We start from the raw sequence: 24,086 nt of genomic DNA, 5'->3' as shown, positions 1-24,086 counted from the left end.
CCACTTCCATCACTGCCACCAACCTTCTTGGTCATCCGACCCATGAAGCGTGTGTCAGCTGAGGCTTTTTACCCCCCCCCCCTCCCCCTTTGGCTGACTCACCCTGACAGCCCTCACCATGCTCCACTCTGCTATATCTGATACTCTTGATATCCTTGCCCCGGTCATGAGAATACACCTGAAGCCCAAAGCCAAGTGCAACTCCTGGTACGACTCAGACCTTGTCACCCTAAAAATCAAGAGCAGGTTGGCCGAGAAGAAATGGCGTGCTTCATGTGCATCCTCCGACAAACTGGCCTGCCGCCTGTTGCAAAGGCAATACTGACTCTCTGTCCTAACCAAGAAGAGAGCTCATCTCCAAGCCTGCGTCTCTGCGGCATCTAACAACTCGGCTGAACTCTGCAAGGTACTGGCCAATCCTGCCGCAGTCTCTACCTCTCCTGCCCCTTCCCAGATCCTCTGCACGGCACTGGCTTCTCACTTCAGCTTAAAAATTCAGGACATCCTGTCTCCCCTCTCCTCCTCTGCCACTCCTCCCTCTACTTCCCGCTCTTCCTCTGGCCCTTCGGCCACCTTTCCCTCCTTCTCTGCCTTTCCCCTGTTCTCGGTTGACGAGGTTTCTAGACAAGTCCGATCTATGAAAGTCTTGTCCAAACAGGTTCACCCCTGTTCCTCCAAAACCATCAAGGACCACATTGACACCCTGGCTCCTGCCCTGGCTGATTTCTGCAATCACTCCTTCGCCACTGGAGTATTCCCTTCCCCCCTGAAGCACTCCCTTGTGCACCCTCTTAGAAACCCTCTGCCGACCCTTCCTGCCCGGCTAACCATTACCCAATCTCCATCACTCCCTTCCTGGACAAGCTCCTGGAGAAACTGACCATCTCCCAGTTTCTCTCCACACTGAATCGGTTGCTAGTCTTCATGACCATCAGTTTGGCTTCAGAGCTGCCAGAAGCACAGAAGAACAAGTTACTTTCTTACCTGGTAACGTTCTCTCGATGGGATGTTTCGACGGCGTATTCCATATCTATGACAGGTAATCACCACAGCTTTTCTGCTTTGGAATATTTTCGGCATCTGCGTCCTGCGTCGATGAGGTCGATATGCTGCCCTCTATGGCCTCCGTCGAGCCGACGTCACCGGATGTTATAAGTAGGACGCACGACGCCCGTAGCCTCAGTTGTAGTTTTTTCCCCAGAACGTGTGGCACCAATCTCCTGCCAGTATAACCACAGAAAGCATTGCAGAAACGTAAGCTGCAATCGCATAAGAAATTATGTAGAGGGGCAGGCAGGGAGGGAGCGATATGGAATAAGTCGTCGGAACATCCCATTGAAAGAACGTTACCAGGTAAGAAAGTAACTTGTTCTTCGAGGGGATTGGTTCCTCCGACGTATTCCTTATCTATGACAGACTCCCAAAACAGTACCAACGTATGGAGGAGGGAAAAGAATTTAGAAAGCCCAATTAAATTGCAGAATAAAAGGACCGCCTTGCCAAAGGCCAGATCCTGCCCATGGATAGAATCTAGGGAATAGTGTCTTACAAAAGTATGGACCGAAGCCCATGTGGCTGCTTCACAAATGTTACGAATGGGAACACCTCTCTGCAGAGTGTAGAGGCAGCCACACCCCTAGTAGAATGGGCCTACCGGAGGGTCCTTACCCGCCAAGCGGTAACATTCAGATATTGCCAAGATAATCCATCTAGACAAAGTCTGCTTAGTAACAGCTTGTCCCAAACGCCTTCCAGCGTATCCTATAAAGAGCTGATCGTCCACTCTGACCCGGGACATGCGTGAAATGTAGAAACTTAAATCTCTCCTAGGATCCAACCTACGGAGCCTCTCCTCTTCCTTACCAGGATGCGGAGGAGGATAAAACGACGGAAGAATGACCTGGCTTAAATAAAATTCCGATACAACTTTCGGAAAAAAGGAAGGACAAACCCTAAGGACAACTCTGTCCTTAGGAAACACCGTGAAGGGTGGCTTAACAGAAAGTGCCTGCAACTCACTCACTCTGCGAGCGGAAGTAACCACAACTAAAAATATAGTTTTCAAGGTTAGCAGTCTCAAAGGACAAGAATGTAAAGGCTGAAATGGAGCTCCCATTAGGAATTTTAGAACCAGCTTCAAATCCCAACCAGGCACCTGGAAAGGTGACAGTGGGAATTGATTAGTGAGCCCTTTGAGAAACTGAGAAATCAAAAGGAATCTTAAAATAAGAACACTCCTCAGACGAGCGCTTAAATATGGACAGCGCCGCCAGGTAACCTTTAATGGTACCCACTTGCAGGCCCTTGTGGGCTAACGAAAGCAAAAAAAGACAGAACCACAGGAATGGCACATGAAAAAGGATCCACATTCTTAACCCTGCACCAGTCGCAGAACTTTCTCCAACGGCACAGGGACTTTGCTGCAGGCCTTCTGGCCGAAAGCAACACCTCCATCATGTCTTCAGGGAGGTCCCAATCCTTATACCTCAACCTTTCAGAAGCCAAGCATAAAGGTTGAGGGACTTGACCTCTGGACGGAGAACCTGACCCCCACCTGTGAGAGCAGATCGTCTCGGTAGCGAAGACTGCGTTGAGGGCAGATGGACATGTCGAGAAGGTCTGGGTACCACGTTCTCCTGGCCCATGCCGGAGCAATGAGGATCATCCGGGAACCGAACCTCCGTAGCATTTGCAGAATGATGAGGACTGGAGGAAACGCATACAGCAGTGGGAAAGATGACTCCACTACGAACGCGTCCCCCAAGGCTCCTCTTGGAGGAAATTCCCACGAGCAGAATCTTTTGCACTTCCGGTTGACACTGGTGACGAAGAGATACACTTGTGGGGTCCCCCAAAGGGCGAAGATCTCCAGGAGAACCTCCTGAGCCAGCTCCCACTCATGAGACCGTGCGCTGCCTGCTTAGAGCGACCGCCGCCGAGTTTGTCTCCAGCCAGACGAACTGCCAAGATCGAAATTTCCTGCTGGATGGCCCAGAACGAGAGCTTCATCGCTTCTCTGCACTGAGGGAGAGACCCTGCACCCCCACCCCCTCCTTTTTGTTGAGGTAGTGCATGGCCACTGTGCTGTCCGTCAGGATCATGACATACTTCCCTCGCACAGAAGGCAGAAAAGCCTTCAGGGCTAGCCTGATGGCCCTCCGCTCCAACAGACTGATATGGAGTCTGGACTCCGACCGACCGTTGACTGTCGTTGGCATGAGCTCCCATCCCGTGAGGGACGCATCCGTCACAATCATTACCTCCGGCCAGGGTAGCCAAAATGGAGCACCCTTCATCAGATTGCCTTCAACGGCCCACCACAGAAGATCCTGGGCGACCGAGGGTGGCACCTGAACGGGGTCCGACATCCTGCCGGAGGACTGCGACCACTGGAGCTTGAGCCCATTGCAGAGCTCATCCGCAACCTGGCCTCTGGCACCAGAAGAATGCAGGATGCCATGAGGCCGAGCAACCTCAAGAACTGGAACGCCGGGACACTCTGGACATGTTGAAACTTGTGCACCATCTTCAGAATGTGATGAGCTCACCTGGGGAGGGAAACACTACCCCAGGGATGTGGCGAGCACTGCTCCGATGTACTGGAGCCGCTGGTTTTGCGTCAAGTGGGACTTTAAGTTGAGGGAGCAGCCCAGCTTGTGAAGGGAGTGGCAGGAGACAGATGATCCAAGACTTGCTCAGGAGAGCGTGCCCTGATCAACCAATCATCCAGGTAGGGGTAGACGTGCATCCCCCCCTTTCCTGAGATACGCTGCCACCACCACCATGAGCTTAGTGAAGACCCTCGGGGAGGAGGTCAATCCGAACGGCAGGACCCGAAATTGAAAATGCAAGTCGCCAACCGCGAACCTCAGGTAATTCTTGTGCTTGGGATGAATCGGCACATGAAAATAAGCATCCTTGAGGTCGAGACACACCAACCAGTCCTGAAGTTGAAGGGCCTGGAGGACTTGAGAGTAACCATCTTGAACTTGTCCTTCCTGAGGAGCTTGTTCAAACCGCGCAAGTCCATGATGGGTCTCAATCCCCAGTCTTTCTTCGGGATAAAAAAATAAGGGGAATACCATCCCTTGTTCGTCTCCGGTACAGGCACCTACAGTTCTATGGTGCCTTTCTCTTGATTTCCTGCGTAAGAAACGGATCCGGACTCTTCAAAGAGTCATTCCCTGGTTGTCGTGAGGCCTCTGCCGGGAAGGAAGACAGTAGCCATTGGCTAGTCTCCAAAACCCACAAATCTGAAGTAATGGCATGCCATTCTACAAGATGCTGCGCCAGCCTTTCCCCAACTGGTGAAACATGGGACATGGCCTTATGACAGAGCTGAAGCGGCAGTGCCTGAGGGTAAACAGGCAACTGCCCGGGCGGCCTTGGCACCTCGAGTACCTTGTTTCCCACCTCTGGCACTCCTACGGTGGCCCCTCTCCATCTACCAAAGGAAGAGTAGTATCGAAAGGAACCTCCCCTCCATTGCTGTCCCCTAGGACGAAAAGGCGGAGGTTGGCGAACTGCAGCGACCAACGACTTTGCTGCAGCTTTGGAGGTCTGCAACCTCTCAAGGCTCTAGTCAGCCTTGCTGCCAAAAAGGTGTTCACCATCAAAGGGCATGTTGAGAAGCCAGCCTTGCACATCAGGAGCAAACCCTGACTTCCGCAACCACGCAAATCTGCGCATTACGTTGCTCGCCGCCATGGACCGGCTGACACAATCTGCCATGTCCAGACCCGACTGAACAGATTCACAGATGGCATCCTTGCCATCCTGAACAAGAGCAAGAAAGCCATCCCGTTCCTCCCCGTCGGGAATATGTTCAGCCGCCAAAGAGACAATTCCACAGAGTATGAGTGAAACGTGCTAAGGCACACACAGAGTTGGCTGCCTGTAAAGCCATACCCCCCTGAAGAAAACCCTTTCTTCGCCCAGCCATCAAAACGCTTGTCGTCCCTATCAGGAGGGATGGGAGGGTACGACGCCAGTTTTGCTGAGGCCATAGCCGCCTGCACCACCAAACTCTCTGGAGTGGGGTGTGTAGTCAAGTAGCTGGGGTCGCTACTGGCTGGACGGTATTTTTTCGGCAAAGACTTGCCCACAGCTGGGAGACTCTCCAGATGAGTCAAAGCCGCTGCCACCCTTCTTTTCAAGGCCATATGGAATGGCAGTACCAGGTCAGTTGGTGGACCGTGGTCTAAGTTATCTGTCAGGTTATCCTGCAGAAAATCCCCTGGTGGCGCAGACCACCCCAAGTACTCGGTCACCCTCGATATGAGGCGCTGGTATGAGGATTCAGCATGCGTACCCGGCTCAGGCCTGCCAAAAACTCAACCTCGGGGAGGTGTCCAGACCACTGGCGTCGTGGAGACGGACGCAGGTCTTCCAACTGGCTATGACCAGATAATCGGTCATCAGGAACCAGACCTTCATCAGACCTTTCAGCCACTTCAGATATATCAAAAGGCTGGAAAAAATCCCTGGATGAGGGCACAGAAAAAGGCAGGTGTTTGGACTTGGCCAAAGCCTTCCTCGAAGTTACCACCGATCTACGGGGCACCCCTGATAAAGCCTCCTCGAAAGGCGTTGACAGAACCGGCGTCAAGCGTGGCGCCCATGGCTTCGACACAGGCCTCGAGGCCGGAGCCCCGAGCATGTCCTTCAACAGCCTCGGCGCCGATGACTTTCTCGGAGGCGGACCCTCGAGAGAGTCCCTCGACGGTCTCTGCGCCGAAGGCGTCGACGTCTTCTTTGAAGACCTCACAGGCTCCGACAGTCTCGAGGGCGTCGAGGACTGGGACCTGGAGTGGGCATTGCTAGTGCGATCCACCTTGTCCGACCGGGAAGGTTCCCGGCGATCGCACTGACGGCTCGAGCCCGAAGACGTGGGAACGGTGGTTGCCGGCGTCTTTCAACAGCGCGGACGGAACAGAGCCCTGTGACAGAAAAATCGCCAACTTCTGTGGAATGGGATTCATTTCGTAAGGAGGAGAGGAATGCTTGTTGGGACAAGCAACCCGCCGACGGGCAGAGTCCTCGGACGGGGAAGGCGACCGGTGATGGCGCTTCCGAGAGTACCTCGAAGAGCCAGAGGAATGGCGGGACCCACTCAGGACCGAGACCCCATGGACTTATGCCGACAATGCGGAGAGTCGCCCCTCGAATCGTTAGTCGAAAGCCCAGTGGATTTCGACTTCCGGGGCTTGTACACCTTACCGACAGAAAGCTTCTTCTTACGCTCCTGCAAGGCCTTCGATGTTAACGACAGGCAATCGTCCGTGGAGTGGTCCTCACCGAGACACCAGTCAGGCGTTGTGCGGATCCGTCAGCGACATCTTGGAACCGCAGTCCCGACACTTCTTGAAACCCAGCCGCGAGGTAGAAGAAGACGAAGACATCAGGAAATCTACACAAACGGGTTTGAAGAACCTATAGAATAACTCAGAAGAACTGAGGAGCGCCGAGATCTCTGCAGCGAACACGTTCGCAGAAAAAACGGAACTGAGGCTACGGGCGTTGTGCGTCCTACTTATAACATCCGGCGACGTCGGCTCGACAGAGGCCCTCGAGGACAGCGTATCGACATCGATGCAGGACGCAGACGCCAAAAATGTTCCAAAGCAGCACAGCTGTCAGATATGGAATACATCGGAGGAACCAATCCCCTCGAAACTGCTCCCCTGAACCTCCGTGAAGACCTGCTCTCCAACCTGGACTCCAACACCCCCTGCGTCCTCTTCTTGCTTGATCTCTCTTCTGCCTTTGACACAGTCAACGATACCATCCTGCTCAACTGTCAGTGATAATCTGGGTATCACTGGTCAGGCTCTGCCGTGGCTGACTTCTTTCCTCTCTGACCGACCATTCCAGGTCCAGAAGGGTCCTTCCTCTCTGCTATCTTTTTCTCCACCTGCGGAGTCCCCCAGGGTTCTAACCTCTCTCCCTGTCTGTTCAACCAATACCTGGCACTCCTTGCCCACCGCATCGCCACTATGCGGATGACACCCAGCTCATTTTCAGGCTACCCTCAGCCTCCTCCTCTCCTTCCCTCATCTCAGACTGTCTGCTATCCAGGAGTGGTGTGCCTCCAATGACCTCTGCCTTAATGCCAGTAAGACCGAGATTCTCATCGGCACACCCGCTCATTCCTTCCCTGTAGCTCTTTGGCCGGCCTCTGTTAGGGAGAATTCTCATAAATGGCTGATTTCCCTTACCTAATGAGTCCCGCAGAAGCTTTGCTGGATTTCTAGGGTTTATTTTTTTCACCTGGTAAGAGAGCCTTTTTCCCACTCCTACATGTGTTTTGCTGTGTGTGTTTTTACCATTTGTGTGATCTTGGGCTCCAGAGCCTCACCTACTCCATGAGCATCTTTTTTTGTGCGTTACACAGCACCTTCAGTGCAGTGACAGAGGGTTGTCTTTTAGACTTCCCACAGACTCCATTTTTCTGGGACGGACTACTGTCTCCCAGAAACATGTAAAGTTGGCATTAACTTCATGTAGTCTCTTTAAGCCACAGACCCAGTACACCCCATTTTACATGGAGTATTAGAAAGGGTTAATTCTTATCCCTTTTTGTCCGTTTCTCTTGGAGCACTGTTTGGCTCCCTTTTCATCAAGGCTTGGCTGGTGGCAGTGGTAACTATCCTAATTTTTCTACCGCGGTTGCCTTATATAACAACGTTATTGTTTTAGGCTATTATATTAGCCTTGAACATAAACCCGCTTGACCAAATACATTTTATTTTTGCTCCGGCTGGGTTTATTCGCCATTTCTTTGTTACAGTCTCACGTTTTACTCTGCGCGCCAAACCGGGATGGATTCCTATGTTCGCCCTCTTTTCGCAGGCTTCTGCACAGAAGCCCTCCTTTAAGGCGCCTGAAAGTCTCGGGAGGCAGGATGCGAGGGAGGGGTAACCTGCCATGGGTTCCCTTGGTAACCCAAGTCGCACTCCTGTGTGATGGCTGGGTGACTGTCCTTGCCAGGACAGCCACCCTGCTGTGTGATTGACAGCCAGGCTGTATGAATGGGGGAAAACTGCATAAAAAGCAGGTCTCTGGGACTGGAAAGGCAGAGTCGCCACTGGAACGAAAGAACCAACGAGGAGCTGACAGAAGAGGATCCCTACAACGACTGAACCGCCCGGTGAAGCCCTGCTGCAAGTCTGAATCGGAGGACAGAAGATCCTCCAGGAAACTTCTTCCCTTGACCTGTTGGGACCAAGCATTTCGCCCAAACTACAAGCCAGGACCTCTCCTCTGGTCGAATTCACTGTACAGAGCTATAGTGGGCCGGATAGCCATGGATTTCAGACCCTGCTTGGGTTTTAAGGAGCGCACCTTTTATTCGTTGCTTTGCTCGGCTGCTGGTTTCTTCCCTGGGTAGTGCAGGACCCTCCAGTCTTCCTACTTCTTGTCAGTCCGACAGTCGCTTCAGCAACCGTGAGCCTGCAGGAACTACCAGGAACATCCACCTCAGCTACAGCTTCCTCTCCGTTTTAAAGGTACTGTGCAAATCCGGTTGTTAGTTTCATTCAGCCGCGGTGAAAGTGTTTGAAATCTTTCTCCAAACCGAGGGCTTTTCTTGCTCTTCTCGTTGAACTAACTTTTCTGCCAACCAACCTCGTCCGGAATCCGTGGCACGAACTTTACTGCGAACTACCCTGAACCGTGTGATCTTGAGCAAAACACTTTGACCTACTGACTTTGGCCCTAAGCCTTTTGTATCGGAATCTATCACTGTAGTTCCTCTTCCTCAATTACCCTCAGTACTTACCCGTTAGTGTGGTTCAATTTCTATTAACTTTGTCTTTCCCTCCCTTTTAAATTGCTGTGAGTGAGTGCCATTTTGCTCCCACTTCATTTTGTGAGCTTAACTTGTCTGGAATTTATGGGATGGCGTATTAAGAGTGTGATTTTAAACCACGTTATGATAATGAAATGTTATACAACTGAAGAGTAAGATAAATGTATATTCTTTTACTTCAAAACCTTGAGTCAGTGCTTGACTGAATCATAGTAATTACTTTCCTTTGTGTAACTATTTGATACTGCTCACTTACTCTTGAGATAAGTCTGGCTGCTCAGCTACTGCTACCACTCTGTAGTACAGGCTTGCACACAAAGGTGAATTTGTACTGTCACTTGTAGACTTAATTGTTTGTGGTGTTCCCAAAGGGTACTGCATATAATTCTTCCTAACACTCTTGGCCCTCTTCCTGCTCCCACCTGCAAGGCTAAAAACCTTGGTGTCATCTTCGACTCCTCACTCTCCTCCTCTCCTCACATCTCTGACATCTCTAAGAAGTCACACTATCAGCTGCACCTCCTCAGAGGGATTCTTCCTCTCCTTCCCACAGAAGCTCACCGTCTCCAGAGCTCTGGTTCTCTCTCAGCTGCCTGCTTCTACTCTCCGCCCTCTGCAACTTCTCCAAAACAGGACTGCAAGACTTGTCCTTGGCCTCAAGCCCGGGGATCATATCTCAGGACTGAAATCTCTGCACTGGCTCCCAGTGCCTGCGAGGATTAAGTTCAAAATCATCTGCCTTGTCCACAAGGCCTTCTGGGGCCTGGATCCTCAATATCTTCAACTCTCGCTTCCCAAAAATACCTTCTCTCGAGCTTTCCGTTCATCCGCCTCCAACTCCCTCAGGGTCAGTCGCTCCTGCAAGCGGTGGTAGATCTTTCTTCGGCTGGTGCCTCCCTCTGGAACAGCCTCCCTTAACTTGAGAACTGTTAGGCAGCAACCTGTGCAGTTCCCTTAGTGACCACTGCAAAAGGCTTAGAACTACAGGTGTTGGCAGTAAACCAAATTGGTAGCAGTCTGTACCACCCAGATTTACCTGGTAGCTGTGGCTGAGCATCCAGACGTCTCTCAAGAAGAGTTAGGCAGTATATAGAGTATACAAGATAGGTACCAAAATACAGTAGCACAAGCAAACACTGACCAGAGCTTTGGTATCAAGTATATATTTATTTAAAGACACTTAAAAACACTCTAGCACTATTATTGTAAGCAGGTTTAAAAACGCAGTTATTATTAATATATACATCCCTTATTCTTTATTAGACAAGTCTTAGTTACCACCACTTAGTTCCAGACAGAGGTGAGCGCTTAACTAAAGATGGCACTTCAATAAGTTAAGAAAAAGGGAGGGAAAAGGAAGAAATTAGGAACAGCACACAACAATACTTTAGAAGCACTCAGCAATATCAGGAAAGTCAAAGTCTACTTGTGAGCAAAAAGTTCAGATGCCAGGCTCCCTCTTGGAGAGAGTAGAACACCTATGCGCCCAAGATCACACAGTTTAAAAGGCTTGGAAAGTCTTGCAGAGAGTTTAAAAAGGAATCAGTTCAGCTCAGAAAAGTTCAGTTAGCCAGCCTAGGGCCAACCCAAATGGTAAGATGAGGATTTATGGAGATACCCCACACAGACCGTTGCGAGGGAGGCCAGGCGGACACCGTACCTTGAAAGTGGAGAGAATCCTCCAGCGGGGGCAGTTTTTCCTGGCAGTGGATGCAAGTCGCGGCATTGTCCAGAGGAAGAGAAGATCGACGTGGAGGAAAGCTGAAGGTCGTTGCACTGCCAGGGAAGAAACCAGCCGCGGAGTGCTCCAGTTAAAAAGGTACTATCTTTTTATTCGCGGTAGTGGTAAAACGTGGTATCCTGTTGCCGGGGTGCTTGGCACAGGCAAGGCGGCCACGAGATGATCCGGGAAGGCGAAAAGGCGGGCAAACTGGTTATCCCCACCAGTCAAAGGTAGACTCTTCGGGATGAAGATCTCCTCGGTCATTGGAAGAAGTGGTGAGTCGGTTCAGCAGGGCTTCACCGGTGGGGTCGTCGTTGCAATTCGGCTCTGCTTCTCCCTCTGATTCTTTGGTCCTGTGGCGACGTCTGAAGTCCCAGTCCCCAAAGCCCTGCTTTTATGCAGAAAACCCCCATTCATCAGTTCTAGCTGTCACTCAAACATGCTAAGTGGTGAGCCAGGCGGCTCACCACTGGGCCAATCACACAAGAGAGCGACTTGAGTTGCCGAGGCAACTCAGTCCAGGGTGCCTAAACCCCCCCCCTCCCACACATCCTGTAGACCCAGACAGAGTAGCACCACTTTTGGAGGCTTCAGTGGAGAAGCCCGCCAAAAAAGTGGAACAAAGGGCTCGACTTGGGTTGGAGTCACAGAGGCGAACACAAACGCCATTTTAAAACCGAGTCCTGGCGAAAAAGACACAACCGGGGAATAAATATTAAATAAATAACCCGGCGGTATCTTTAACATTGCACCAAAAAGTGGTGCGTTTAAAACGAATGGGAAAATCCAATAGTAAATATTCTTAAGGAATATTTCGCGTGGTAACCACTGCCACCAGCCAGAAACTCGACGAGGGGGGACTGCACAGTGCCCCCTCGAAAAACAGACCCAGAGGCAAATTACCCCTACCAGTACTTCCACAATATGATGGTTTGTACTGGTTCTGTTCCCAATTTAAGACTAGTAAAGTCAATGGTGACTTTACATGCCATGGGAGACAGTGGTCATTCCCAGGGTATGGAGTCTATGTTTGGGGGGTCACTATGACACATCTGTGTTACTGCACTGAGGGTGCTGTGTGACACTTACCAAAAACCACATGAAACCCTATGGAGTAAAAGACCCCATAGCCCATAAAACACATCACAAAGTCAAAGGATATCTCAAATCATGTCTAAGAGTGGGAGAAAGTCTCACTCTTAGGAGAAAAAAATAAACCCCAAAAATCCAGCAAAGCTGCTGGTGGACTCACTAGGTTTGGGAAATTAGCCTCAACAGAGAATCCTCCCTAACAAGAACCATCTTTGGTTCCGGAAGCACCTCAAAACCTTTGTGTGCTTCTGCTTTCTCTCCTCCCCTCTGCAGTCCTCCTGGCTGAAACCTGAACCACTCTGGCTACCTGGACACCTGGACTGTTTCTGTATCCCTACAGTCCCCTACCAGCCCCTGACACCTGTTTTCCGGACTTACCAATACACTTGCCACATACTGGCTGCTACTTTATTATCTTGTACTGCACTGTCCCTGCCCCCATCCCACGCACTTGCGCAATCTGAATGACACCTGGCCTAGTATGATCGTTGTCTCTCCTCCCTCTGTTCCCCTCCCTTGCCTCGTTGTGCCTTGAAGCACTTGTGCATAGGCGCGTTATAAATGCCATATCATAACCTCCTCACCAGGCTCACCTTCAAGCGAACAGGTTGCGCAGCACTGCTTGGCCGACTCTAGACTCCTCTCTGGGATACCGATCCGACGCAGTAGAATCTCGTGAAGGTGTGTCGACCTCCACGTAGCAGCCCTGGAGATGTCCAGCAGGGTCACACCAGACAGGAATGCCATAGTTGCAGCTATCGCTCTGGTCGAATGTGCTCTCGGACGGCCAGGCAACGGTCGGTTTACCAACTGGTGACAATGGGTGAAGCAGCCAGAGCGCCACCTGTTAATGGAAGACTTAAGAGGGCCTTCCCTTGGTTCACAGGGCCAAAGTTCACAAACAACTGAAGTCTTTCGAGAACACTTTGTGCAGTCCACATAGAACTTCAGCGTTCTAGCCACATCCAGCGAGTGCCAAGTCCTCTCAGCCGGCGACGGGAAGAAAACCGGTAACTCCAAGGGCGCGTCCGCAGCACCACCCCTGTATCGTGGAATGTCAAGCAAGGCGGTTTACAAGAGAGGGCCTGGATCTCTACCACTCATGCGGAGGACATGGCTACAAGAAACGCTGTCTTCCACAATAAGAACTTTAGCGGCGCCGAATGCATAGTCTCAAACTGAGGACCCATGAGCCTAGTCAGCACCACGTTGAGCACCCACGCCGGGGCTGGAGCCTTCACCAGCGGGAACGAACGGAAAAGTCCTTTTATTAACTCCTTGACCAGGCGGTTCGACCATAACGACGACCGTCCCGGAGTCCTGGTGTAGCAGGAGATGGCCACCAGATGAACCGTGATAGAGGCATGAGCCAATCTTGCCTTGGCCAGCGATAGCAAGTACGGCAGCACCTGTGGAGCCGTAATCCGCAGCGGGTCTAGTTTCTGTGCACGGCACCAGACTGAACCTCTTCCATTTATGCCCGCAGCATTTCAGTGTAGACGAAGCCCTGGCCTTGGTGAGCACTTCCTTGCAGTCCGCCGGGATATCGTACCCTCCAAACTCTAGTGCTGCAGGAGCCAGGACTGCAGGTTCAGAGCCCCTGGGTCGTGGTGCAGAATCGCGAAACCTTCTTTGGAGAGAAGATCTGCGTCTGCCGGAAACTTGACTGAGGGGACGTTGACATGTCCAGAAGATCCGGGTGCCATATCTGACTCGGCCACGCTGGTGCGATGAGGATCATGCTGCCCTGGGACCGGCTGAGTTGATTGATGAATCACAGTAGCAACGGCAGGAACGCATAGAGAAACAGGCCGTCACAGGGGAAGGAGAATGCATCCTCGATGCTTCCCGGCTGGGGAAACCTGCTGGCCAACCTCACACTTGGTGTTAGTCGCCATCGCAAATATGTTGATCTGGGGATTGCTCCATCGTCGAAACAGTAGGTCCACCTGATCCTGCCGAAGATCCCACTTGTGGCAAGAGCGCAGCTCCCTGCTGAGTGAGTCGACAACAGTGTTCTTCATTCCTGCCAGATGAAAGGGTACGAGGAACATCCTCTGGGCCACGGCCCAGTGCCATAGGTCCTGAGCTTCCTTAGAGAGGGCCAGGGATCTAGTGCCTCCCCTTTCTTCCCCCCCCTGCTTCCGGATGTAGAACATCGTGGTGGTGTTGTCTGAAGACCTGTACCACCTTACCGTTGAGGGCCCAAAACACTGCCCGAAGTTCCAAGACTATGTGCAATGACTTCCTCCGGTAGCCAAAAGGCCTCTAGCGTGGAGATTTCCGGTGTGCATGCCCCATCCCTACAGGGAGGCATCCGTCGTCACCATCTCCTGATGTGCTGGGGTCTGGAAGTCTGTGCCTGCCCCTAGATGCGCACGGACGCCCCACCACCGAATCACTCGACAGAATGTCTCGTTGAGGGCGATCTTGTCCTCAAAACTTCCCGATACTTTGATCAAACGGGCGTCGAATAACACTTGCAGCGGCCTTATCTGCAACCTGCACTGCCGTAAGAGGTAGATGCATGACGACATCATGCCGAGCAGGGAATTGGTGGACCTCACCCTGGCAATTTCCATGGTCAACAGCCATTGTACCTTGCCTAGGATGGCCTTTATCTTGTCCTCCGACGGCGAAGCCAATTGCGACACCATGTTGAGCCTGGACCCCAGAAACCGAGCATCCTGCGATGGCACCAACAGGACTTCACATAGTTTATCGAGGACCCCAGTTCCGTGAGAAGGCGGGCGGTCCTCGCTGTTTGCTCAACTGCAATTTCCTTCGACTTCGCTCGGATGAGCCAATCGTCCAGGTAGAGGTAGACATGGACCCCCTGCAGGCACAGCTGCGCCGCCATCAGTACTAGACACTTGAAGACCTTTGGCGCCGACTTCAAACCGAAGGGAAGGGCCTTGAATTGATAGTGCTGCCCCTGGACCACGAAACCTAGTAACTTTCGATGCCTCTTGTGGATGTGAAAATAAGCATCCTTCAGGTCCAGCGACGATAGGAAATCCCCTTTCTCTCCTGGCTTGTTGCAGCCCCTGTAGGCTTCCTGGGCCCAAGAATGGGGTGGTTGACAGTATGAAGAGACGTTGCCACCGAATCCTTTGGAGGCACCATGAGACTTGCCTCTGGAGGTCCGAAACCTTGGGACATCGCTCAGAGGCCCTAGAGATCATGGCATGGAAAGAACCAATCTTGGTCTGGGTGAGAAGCCCAGGGTACTGGCGACGGGAGGTCTGTGTCGCCGTCATCCGTACCAGTCGTTGCCGTGTCCGGCTCTGTGTCGTCCCTCTGCGGAGGGGATGGAGGTGAAGGATGATAGGGTGGAGACGGATGGACTCCTCTTAGGCGGCGGGTCCCCTGATGGTCCAGGCGCTGAAGGATTGCTTGTCAGGCACAGGCATCCTCGTCATCTCTGAGCAGGGAGTGCAGAGCTTGTATGTTGCCTGCCGACATGTCCGGCAGTGGTGGCGGCAGTTGCTTCGGGAGCATTGACAGTGGCGTGGTGTCCTCCGGTCCCTCACTGCCCTGCCGCCCCTCGTCAGTTCCCTAGTCGCTTTCCACATCCGCTTCGTCGGGGTCCTTCCCATAGGACCTGGCAACAAACTTTGTCAAGCATGGTCTTCAGGCCAGAAATCTCCTCAGAAGAGGTATCCGAGTCCTGCTGGACTAATGTCTCCCCCACCCCCCCCCTTCTTCTCAGCCAGGATCGACGGTCTCAGGGGGGATGATCGGCATCGTCTTCACAGGATTTTTCTCAATGGGCAGGAAAGAGGATTCCCTCCGAACAGGCAGGGAAACTCTGGTCTTGGGGATCATCTCCACTGGGCCTGCAGCCGCTCCCTTCACCAGGGATGGCACCACGCTCTCAATCGACGACTTTGCCTTGTGAACCTGGGCCTTCACAACCATGGGCGCATCCGAGGCCTTCACCGTGGGGGGAGGGTAAGTGCCCTGCTCCCCCTTGGCTCTCTGTCGAGTCGACCGGGCCTTCTCCAGAAGCTTACCCGGGTGGTCGGACTTACTTTTCTTCGCTGAGCCGGAGCATTGGCTCATGGTTGACAGCATTGGCTGTGCTGCACCCGGCCTGGTTGACGTGGAGGCCATACCAATGGCGTTCCCGGTGCCCACGGACTCTGTGCTTTGCCTTATGTTGGGCCTCTCCTCTCTCTCCCCCCCCCCCCCCCCCCCCCCCCATCACCGGCGTGCCCTCAAAAGGACTTAGAAGACCGCTCAGATTTCCTCTTGGGAGAAGCATGCTGCCGGGGTCTTCGGCTGCAGCCACTCGGCGAGCCGCTTGCGACGGTCCTTCATGGTACATGGCAACATGTCCTTGCAGAACGCACAGGACTCCTCCACGTGTCCAGTCTGAATGTAGGCAATAAAGGCACAGGGAGTGCCCATCGTCAAGAAAAATGTTCCACAGTCCACATCCTGGGCAGATCGTTCACAGAGGCGTTGAGTCTCCTTTATCTTCGGCCATGTCCATGCAGTGCAGGCCTCAAGAATCTTCTGGAATCCTCCAAGAAGGGAACTGCAACGAAAAAAAACACCCTTGAGGGGAGTAGAAGGTTCCAAAAACGGGTCCCCGTTAGATGATGAATCGGTGGAGCTTGAGGCTCGATTGACCGAAAAAGAGAACAAATAAAAAAAAAAACAAAGTAAACTCTTTGAAAACTCGCAAAACGCACTAAAGCGTGAGAGCTAAAGCACGAGGACTGCCACCACTCGAACGTGCGGTAAAAATCGGAAGATGGCTGCCAGAGGAGAGGCTTAGGTAGAGACCAGTGATTGGTTGTTAGGAGACAGTTCAGAAGTGAAACTGATTTTTTCTTTACTGAGGATTCCCAGCCTGACTGGGAATATTCATGAGCATGTGAATCCATGCCAGACCCCATGCTAGAGAACTGGTGCCCCCTTGTACAAAAGCGTGGTGGTATCGTCTATGAAAACCCGCACCACATTGCCCTTGAGGGATGGAAGGAATGACTTGAGGGCCCAAACACTGCCTGCAGTACCAGAACGTTGATGTGCAACAACTTCTCCTCCGGCAACCACATGCCTCTGGTGTGAAGACTTCTGGTGTGAGCTCTCCATCCTTCCAGGGAGGCATCCGTCATGACCGTCTCCTGGTGTGATGGGGTCTGGAAATATGCACCTCCCGACAGATAAGAGCGCACACCCCACCACCTTATCGCTCGACGGAAGCTCTCGTCAAGAGTGATCCTGTCCTGGAAGCTTCCTGACACTTGGATCCAACGGGCGTAGAGGACTTCATGCACTGGGCGCATCCACAGCCTGCAGAGCTGAATGAGGTAGATGCACGATGACATGCCGAGCAGAGACTAGATGGTCCTCACTGTGGCAACTGTCAGTGCCACCAGCCGTTGCACCTTACCCAGGATGGCTGCAATCCTCTGCTCAGATGGTGCCGCAAGACACGACACCATGTTGAGATGGGACCCCAGGAACAGCACGTCCTGCGATGGAGTCAAGCAGGACTTCGCATAGTTCACAGAGAACCCCAGATATACGTCAGACAGAAAATGGTCCTCGCCGTGTAGTCGACAGCAACTTCCCTTCAACTGGCCCGGTGAGCCAGTCTAAGTAGGGGTAGGCATGAATCCCTTGCAGTAGTCGCTGGGCCGCCACTGGAGCCAGGCACTTTCAGCCTTTCGTGAAGGGCCTTTAGCTGGTATAAACCCCTTGAACGACGAAGCACAAGGGAGCAGTTTCTTACCTGTAACTCCATTTCTCCAGCGTTGGTATCTTTTATGGATTCACATGCGCCCGCCGGCCACCCCTGCAGGCGCCCTGGAGGAAGCAAAATGCGCATTACCACCGTGCCGGAGGAGACTTCCTAGGCGCCTCACCAGGCGACCCCTCGACCACCAGACTCTTGAGGCGGCAACCTCGCATCCAGTTGCCCCAACAAGGATTGAAGCGTAGACGGTACTTGCAGCGACAGCAGAGATTGCGGGTTAACCAATGGATAAAGGGGCGGCCCAGCCCCTACCCCACTTGACATCGAAGGCCTCACACTCTGCAGACCCAAGTCAGACGGGTCAAACACCGGCTCCTGTTCCTCCTCCATTCCCAAAGGAACCGAAAACGTAGCAGGATCATGCTGCAAAATGTTCTCAGGAAGGACTGACTGAAAAGCAGCCGACTGCCACGCCCCACCCGGCAACAACCCTTGCGATTTTGCTGTCGGGAGGGTTGGACCCGCCGAAGATGAAATGCCAGACGACGTCTTCTTGGCCGCTGCAGAGACCACAAGTCTGGTGACGGTTGGGCCTGCAAGCACTTGGGTGTGGAGTCCGCCATCCTTTATTTCTTCTCTAGGCATTCCATTTTAGATGGAGCCATAGAGGGTATATGATAGGTTATTTATAATGCGTTTAATACCCAGTGGTTTCTAAGCACGGATCTGGGGAATCGAACTTCTGTTGCTCCGTGTCGTCTTGCTTCCAAGGCAAGCATGTTGCCCCCGAGCTATCCTCCCAAGGTTCACGAGCGACAGACCCTCGTCCTAGAGGTTATCCAAAAGGGGGATGAGAAGCCCTCCTTTTCCTCTGGAGAGAGTTGGAATAGCTCTGGGCTCTGGAGATCGCATGGAACAAGCCTATCTTGTCCGGTGGGGAGGTTCTGGGTGGAGGAAGGTCCACTCCACAGTCAGTGCCCATCGTCGCCGTCTCAGAATCGGTCTCTTCCCCTGGAGCCCTCGGCGGAGTCGGCACCTCAGAGACCAACGTAAGAGTAGAAAGAATGTCCACAGAGGTCAAGGGAGCAGCTGAGGAGTAGCGGGCAGCTGAGGTGGCGAGCAAATAGGAAGCTGGGCAGGAAGAAGGTCAAGGCCCTAGTCGCCCTGAGGCTCGGTTGCCTTACTCAATGGTATTGTCACCTTCGTCACACTCGTCAGCACCCTCATTGTAGGGTGTGACCCTGACATTTCCATCGTCACCATCCCCTTCCTGGACAGTCTGAAGGCAGGTGAGCGCCTCCTCTGAGGAGATATCTTTGCCCTGGGGGTCCTCTTCATCCACCCCCCACCCCCTTTTTAAGGACCTCCTCACTCCCCCTTTTTTTCATCCAAAGGGGAGTCTCGAGGAGATGACCAGCATCTTTTCTGGGGTCTGCTCAATGGGCTGGGATGAATACTCCCTCCAGACAGGGAGGGACACTCTTGCCTTCGGAAGTGCACCCTGTGAGTCCGCCTCCACGGCCTTCGAAAGAGATGCCACTACCACCTCGATGGAAGGTGGAGCCTTAGTCGGGTGTACCTGGGCCTTCACGGTCAGGACCGATCCCATGCCCTGCTTGGCCCTCTTGGACCGTTCATTGGGGGAGGGTCGGAGTCTCGATCCCCCTTGGCGTTCTCCAGCAAGGGCAGGCTGGCTTTGGATTTCTCCTTGGACGTCTCCGGGGCCACCTTGAATTTGCCTAGATGGTCCAACTTCCTCTTGGCCGAAGATCCTGAGTGTTGGCTAGTGAATGAAGTTGCTGTAGATGTTGCACACCCCCTGGCCACCGAAGAGGCCGCTGCAATGGCACTCCTAGTGGCAGTGGACTTGCAGTGCTTCGACTTTTGAGGGCACACCTATCGCGGGGATCCAACAAAGGACTTGGAAGCCTGCTCAGCATTCCCAGATCCGGGAGAGGCATGCTCCTGGGGACCCCCCCAGTGCAGAGGCCTTGGACTGTAGTCACTCCTTCAGCCTTCTACGCCGATCCTTCATCATGCGGGTCGAGAGTTTGCGACAAAATGCACAATCTTCCTCCTTGTGCATTGGGTACAGGCAGTAAATGCACTGGGAATGTTTGATCACCTATATAAACATTCCGCAGACCGCAGTCGGTACAAAGCTTGAAAAGAGGGGGAATCTTCTCCTACGCCATGCTCCACGCGGTGTAGGCCTTGCATCTTCTGGAAGCCTCCATAGAGAAATTCGACAAAATCCGCCCTGGAGGGGCGATGAAGAATTGGAAAAACTAGTCCGTTAGTCGGAAAGTAGATAATGGAGCACAAGTGCTCAACCGACCGAAAAATAGAGTAAACTCTTCCAAAAAAATGTGAAAACGCAGTAAAAGCTTGAGAGCTAAGCACGAAGATGGCAGCTAGAGGAGGGGCTTAGGTAGAGGGAAGTCATTGGGTGGGCGCAGTATGACCCAGAGACCAGTGATTGGTTTATGGGAGAAAGACAGTTCAGAAACGAAATTGAAACAGATTTTTCTTTTACCGAGTATTCCCAGCCTGACGGGGAATATTCATGAGCATGTCAATCCATGCCAGACCCCATGCTGGAGGAAATTAACCCTTTCTTGGGGGAAAAGTTAAAGCACAGTCAGAGGTAAGAAGTCTTTCAGGGAGCCAGGGCAGCCACAGTTAATTAGCAAAAGGCTAGGTGAGCTGAAGCGCTTCTTGTAATTAAGCAACCAAAGTCTTGCACAATGTTTTAGAAGTCTTTGTGTAGAAAATGAAATCACTGTAGGGCCGCAAGCTGGGAGGCTTGTGAGGGGCAAGCTGCGAGCAACTCTGCAAAAGCAACTAAGTCAAGTCTCAACTGGGAACTTGCAAGACTACACGACAAGAGTTAAGTCCCCTTAGTTTTACATTACCTTTGGTTTGAAGAAATTTGTTCCAGCTGGCTTCTGTTCTTGTGTAGGTCTGCAGATCCTGTTGTGCCTATGCCTCTGTCGTGGGGACGAACGAGGACGTCTGGGGACTCCTGCACTACGAATGTAAGGTTGGTGGCAGCAATGGCAAACTTCAGATCAGCGGCACTTAGTTACAGCTCCTCGCGTCTCGCAAATCGCACCACCACGGTTCTCGGATTCCTTGCATCTGGGGTCCAGCACTCTTGAGGCAGCCCAGGCTTGGTCAGTCCTGCTTCATGGGAGTCTAGAGGATCTTCCCGGAGATCGGGTCCGACTTGAAAACAATGCACTCGATTCTGGTGTTCCTCTCCCTGGCAACTGGTTCCTGCAGCAGTGGAAGTACAGCCAACTCCGAGAGGATGTCTAGATGAGCTGGTCTTGGGGTCGATTGGTCCCACCAACCCAAGGGCAGAAGTCGTCCTTTGCAGGGCTTCTCCAGTTGAGGCGAATTGGGAGCCTGAGCACCGCAGCAGGGCTTCACCGGGCAAACCAACGGTCCAGGAGTTGGAGCAGGCGTCCCTTCCAAGTTCTTTGGATTCCTTAGTCCACCGATAGACTGCCTTCCAAGCAAAAAGCATTGCCTTTTATGCAAGTTTCTCCCATTCATTTGCAGCCTAGCTGTCAATCGCACAGCAGGGTGGCTGTCTTTCAAGGACAGCCAGCCATCCAGGAAATCGCCTTTGGGTGCATTCCTGTAACCAAGGGGATTAAGCAGAGTTTCGGGCACCTCCCTCACTTCCTGCCCCTGTCAGACACTCGAGCCAGAGGCGGGTTTCTGCACTGAAGCCCGCCAAACACAAAACGAACAAAGGGACAAAACCTGGATTGGCACGCAGAGTCAAACTCAAGAAGGACCTTTTCAACAGAAGATGGTGAAAAAAAGAAGACCAAGCCATTTTGACATGGGCACCCATGGGTGCTATACTGCAGCTGTGATTGAAGCCTGTGGTAGGAACACAATGGTAGCAAAAAATTAACCACTGCCACCAGCCATTAATTGTAGAAAGTGTAACAAAAATGTTCCATGAGAAACTAGACAAAGGGGATACGAAGTAACCCCTCCAGCACCCTATGGTAAGATAGTGTGTGTTGGGTCTAGAAAGTTACAAAACGGAAGTTAAGTGAATTTCACTTCACTGCTCTTGGAAACAGTAGTTTTACCAAGTGAAGGTATTTAAGCCTTTGGGAAATCCAAGAGACTTCCCTGTTGTGTGACACAATGTAAAGATGATGCCTATGGAGTTTGTCAGATACCAAAGTAAAAAAAACAACAAAAAAAAAAACAGTTCAAATCACAGAATATGAGAGGGGGGGGGGGGGGAGGGGTAGAGAAGGTCACTCTCCCCTGGTTAAAAATTAAAAGTCCTAATGTCCAGCAGAAGGGCTGGGGTTCTCTAAGGTAGACGTAAATGTGCACATTTCTGAGAATAATCCCTAAGAGCTGGCCTATAAAGCATTGCTCTCAGCACTTGGGATGAGAAAGTGTGTTTTAAAGCATTGCAAAGTAAATAAATGGGCCAATAATGCTGGGGTCTGAAGCACCAGAGATAAAGTGTGCAGTTTGATGTTCATGTGTGCCTACTGGCAAATGTACGGTTTACACAGTAGATCCTAGAAAATTACATAGAAATAAAAAAAATAAAAACACGGATACTCCTACCCATCCATGTTGAAGGCTAGGTAGGTCTGCTGCGGTGCACACACACCAGGAATAATGTTCGTTTTTCAATTACTGCTGCTCCGGTCTGGTCCTCAAAGGGGACTGCATGGTGCAAGTATGGAGAAAAATCAGAAGTATACAGCAACCAAATTCCTCTTAATTTTAACAACTGCTTCTGGCCATTTCAGTAGAAATGCGGTTTTTAGTTTGAAGATGAGAAGTATAATTCTGCAATTTTTAGCATGTAGAGGGTACTGCAAGAAACAAATGGACCAGTACTCTGAACTCGCCAACTAAATGTAACGTGCACTGATGGTGAATGTGAAAAGGTAGCAACTTTGCAGCAAAGCTGATATTCGTTGAATGGATCCTTACTACCAGCTCTTGCAATCTGTAATCCATTACAAAGTATTTCACATATGTTCAAAGCAAAGTGTCCTTACCTTGTGATACAATATTCTTTGTCTCCTTCAATGCCCAAATACCGAGGTCTTTCACCAGTTGCTACCACAAATTTGTCAGCTGTGAAGAATTTTTCCTTTTTGTTTCGGCCAGTTGCCTAAAAAAGTCAAACAGATTTACAACTTCCACAGAAACTAGTTACAATTAAAGGAATATGCCCGTGTGCTTAAACATTAAAAAACAATTATTGTTAAGATGGATTTCTAAAATCCACCCTGGCGGGCAGAGTTTAGGAAGCCACCCAAGTGATGGTGAACAGAGACAGTTAAACCGATCAGTGGAGCAAAGTGAAGGCTTAGCTTCAGGGGTGTGGGGGGGGGGGGGGGTGGGGGGGGGGGGGGGTTTCAGGGTCTCCCCCCCCCCCCCCCCCATCAAGTTCACAGAATAAACACAATAATGCAGTTTACACAGTCCGTTTTAAAGATAGTTACATATTTAGGCCTTAAGAACACACTAAAGAACAAGTTACTTACCTGTAACTGTTAGAGCACGGGTTCTGGCTTGGATTCACATGCTCATGTGAAAGAATACATAGCAGTACTGTTAGGGAGTATTGTAAGAAATGTGCCAATTACTCTCAACTTGAGGGGGGGGGGGATAGAGGGAGAGAAAGAGAAAGAACTTTTCCCCAACCTCAGTCATGTATTTTTCTGTGATCTGAACTCTATTTTGGTTTTTGGCGTCTGAAACTCCATAGGCATCTTTTTACATTGCGGCACACAGCACCTTCAGTGCAGTTGCACAGGGAAGTCTTTCAGATTTCCCAAAGGTTTAAATATCTTCTCTTGGATAAACTACTGTTTCCAAGAGCAGTGAAGTGAAATTGACTTCTTACATTGTGCAACTTTCTAGCCCCAGCACACACTATCTTACAATAGGGTGCTGGAGGGGTTACTTAGTATCCCCTTGGTCTAGTTTCTCATGTAACATCTGTATGTCACCCCCGCCACAATTTTTAGCTGGCGACAGTGGTTTACTTTTAACTACTGTTGTGTGTTTTTACCACGGGTGCGTTCACAGCTGCAGCACCCATCAGCGCCATTTTTGTCAAAATGGCCCAGACTTCTTTTTTCACCATTTCTTGCTGGAATAGTACTACTTGCGATTTACTCTGCGCGCCAGACCAGGGTAGGACCCATTGTTTGTTTTTGGTGGGATTCATGCGTGAAGCCCACCTCTGGTTCCAGTATGTCTGGCAGGAAGTGAGGAGGTGTCCGGAGCTCCCTGTGCGTAATCCCCTTTGAAACAGGAATGCACCCAAAGTTGATTGGCCAGCTTGCTGTCCGACAAGGACAGCCACCCTGCTGTGGGAGTGACAGCCAGGGCCGTCACAAGGGGGGTACAGGGGGCGCAAACTGCCCTGGGCCTCGCACTTGCGGGGGGCCTTGCGGCCCCCTCTCCTAAGGGAAAGGCAGCACAGTCTCCCATGTCCTTTATTCACACAGGGGACTGTGCGGTCTGTTCTCTGCAATGATTTTGCTGTTTCTTGCTAAGCCGTTTGCCTCCGCAACAAACATCAAAATAATGGGAGACAGCAGGGCTCAGAAGTGGGCTCTGCTGCCTCCCGTTATTCAGCTGACAACGTGGACATGCTGAATGACAAGAGGACTACTCTCCTGTCGGTGTGTTCACGTTGCTCAGCGTGACCACGCTGACTGATGGGAGAGGAGTTC

The 24,086-nt window shown here is 51.7% G+C and overlaps 1 protein-coding gene across 1 annotated transcript in view; it reads right to left on the bottom strand.

The window, feature by feature from the left end:
• TXNRD3 (thioredoxin reductase 3) overlaps nucleotides 1–24,086 on the bottom strand; it is a 311,226-nt gene that overhangs the window by 149,410 nt on the left and 137,730 nt on the right. Inside the window, exon 8 of the mRNA XM_069643385.1 lies at nucleotides 22,395–22,510. Coding sequence (XP_069499486.1) covers nucleotides 22,395–22,510 — 116 coding nt within the window. The remainder of the gene's footprint in view (nucleotides 1–22,394; nucleotides 22,511–24,086) is intronic.

This window comes from Ambystoma mexicanum, chromosome 2p (assembly GCF_040938575.1).
Source record: "Ambystoma mexicanum isolate Mex_15411 chromosome 2p, UKY_AmexF1_1, whole genome shotgun sequence".
Lineage (NCBI taxonomy): Eukaryota > Metazoa > Chordata > Amphibia > Caudata > Ambystomatidae > Ambystoma > Ambystoma mexicanum.
Note: the sequence above shows the minus strand (reverse complement) of the source record. Positions and strands in the feature narration are given on the sequence as shown.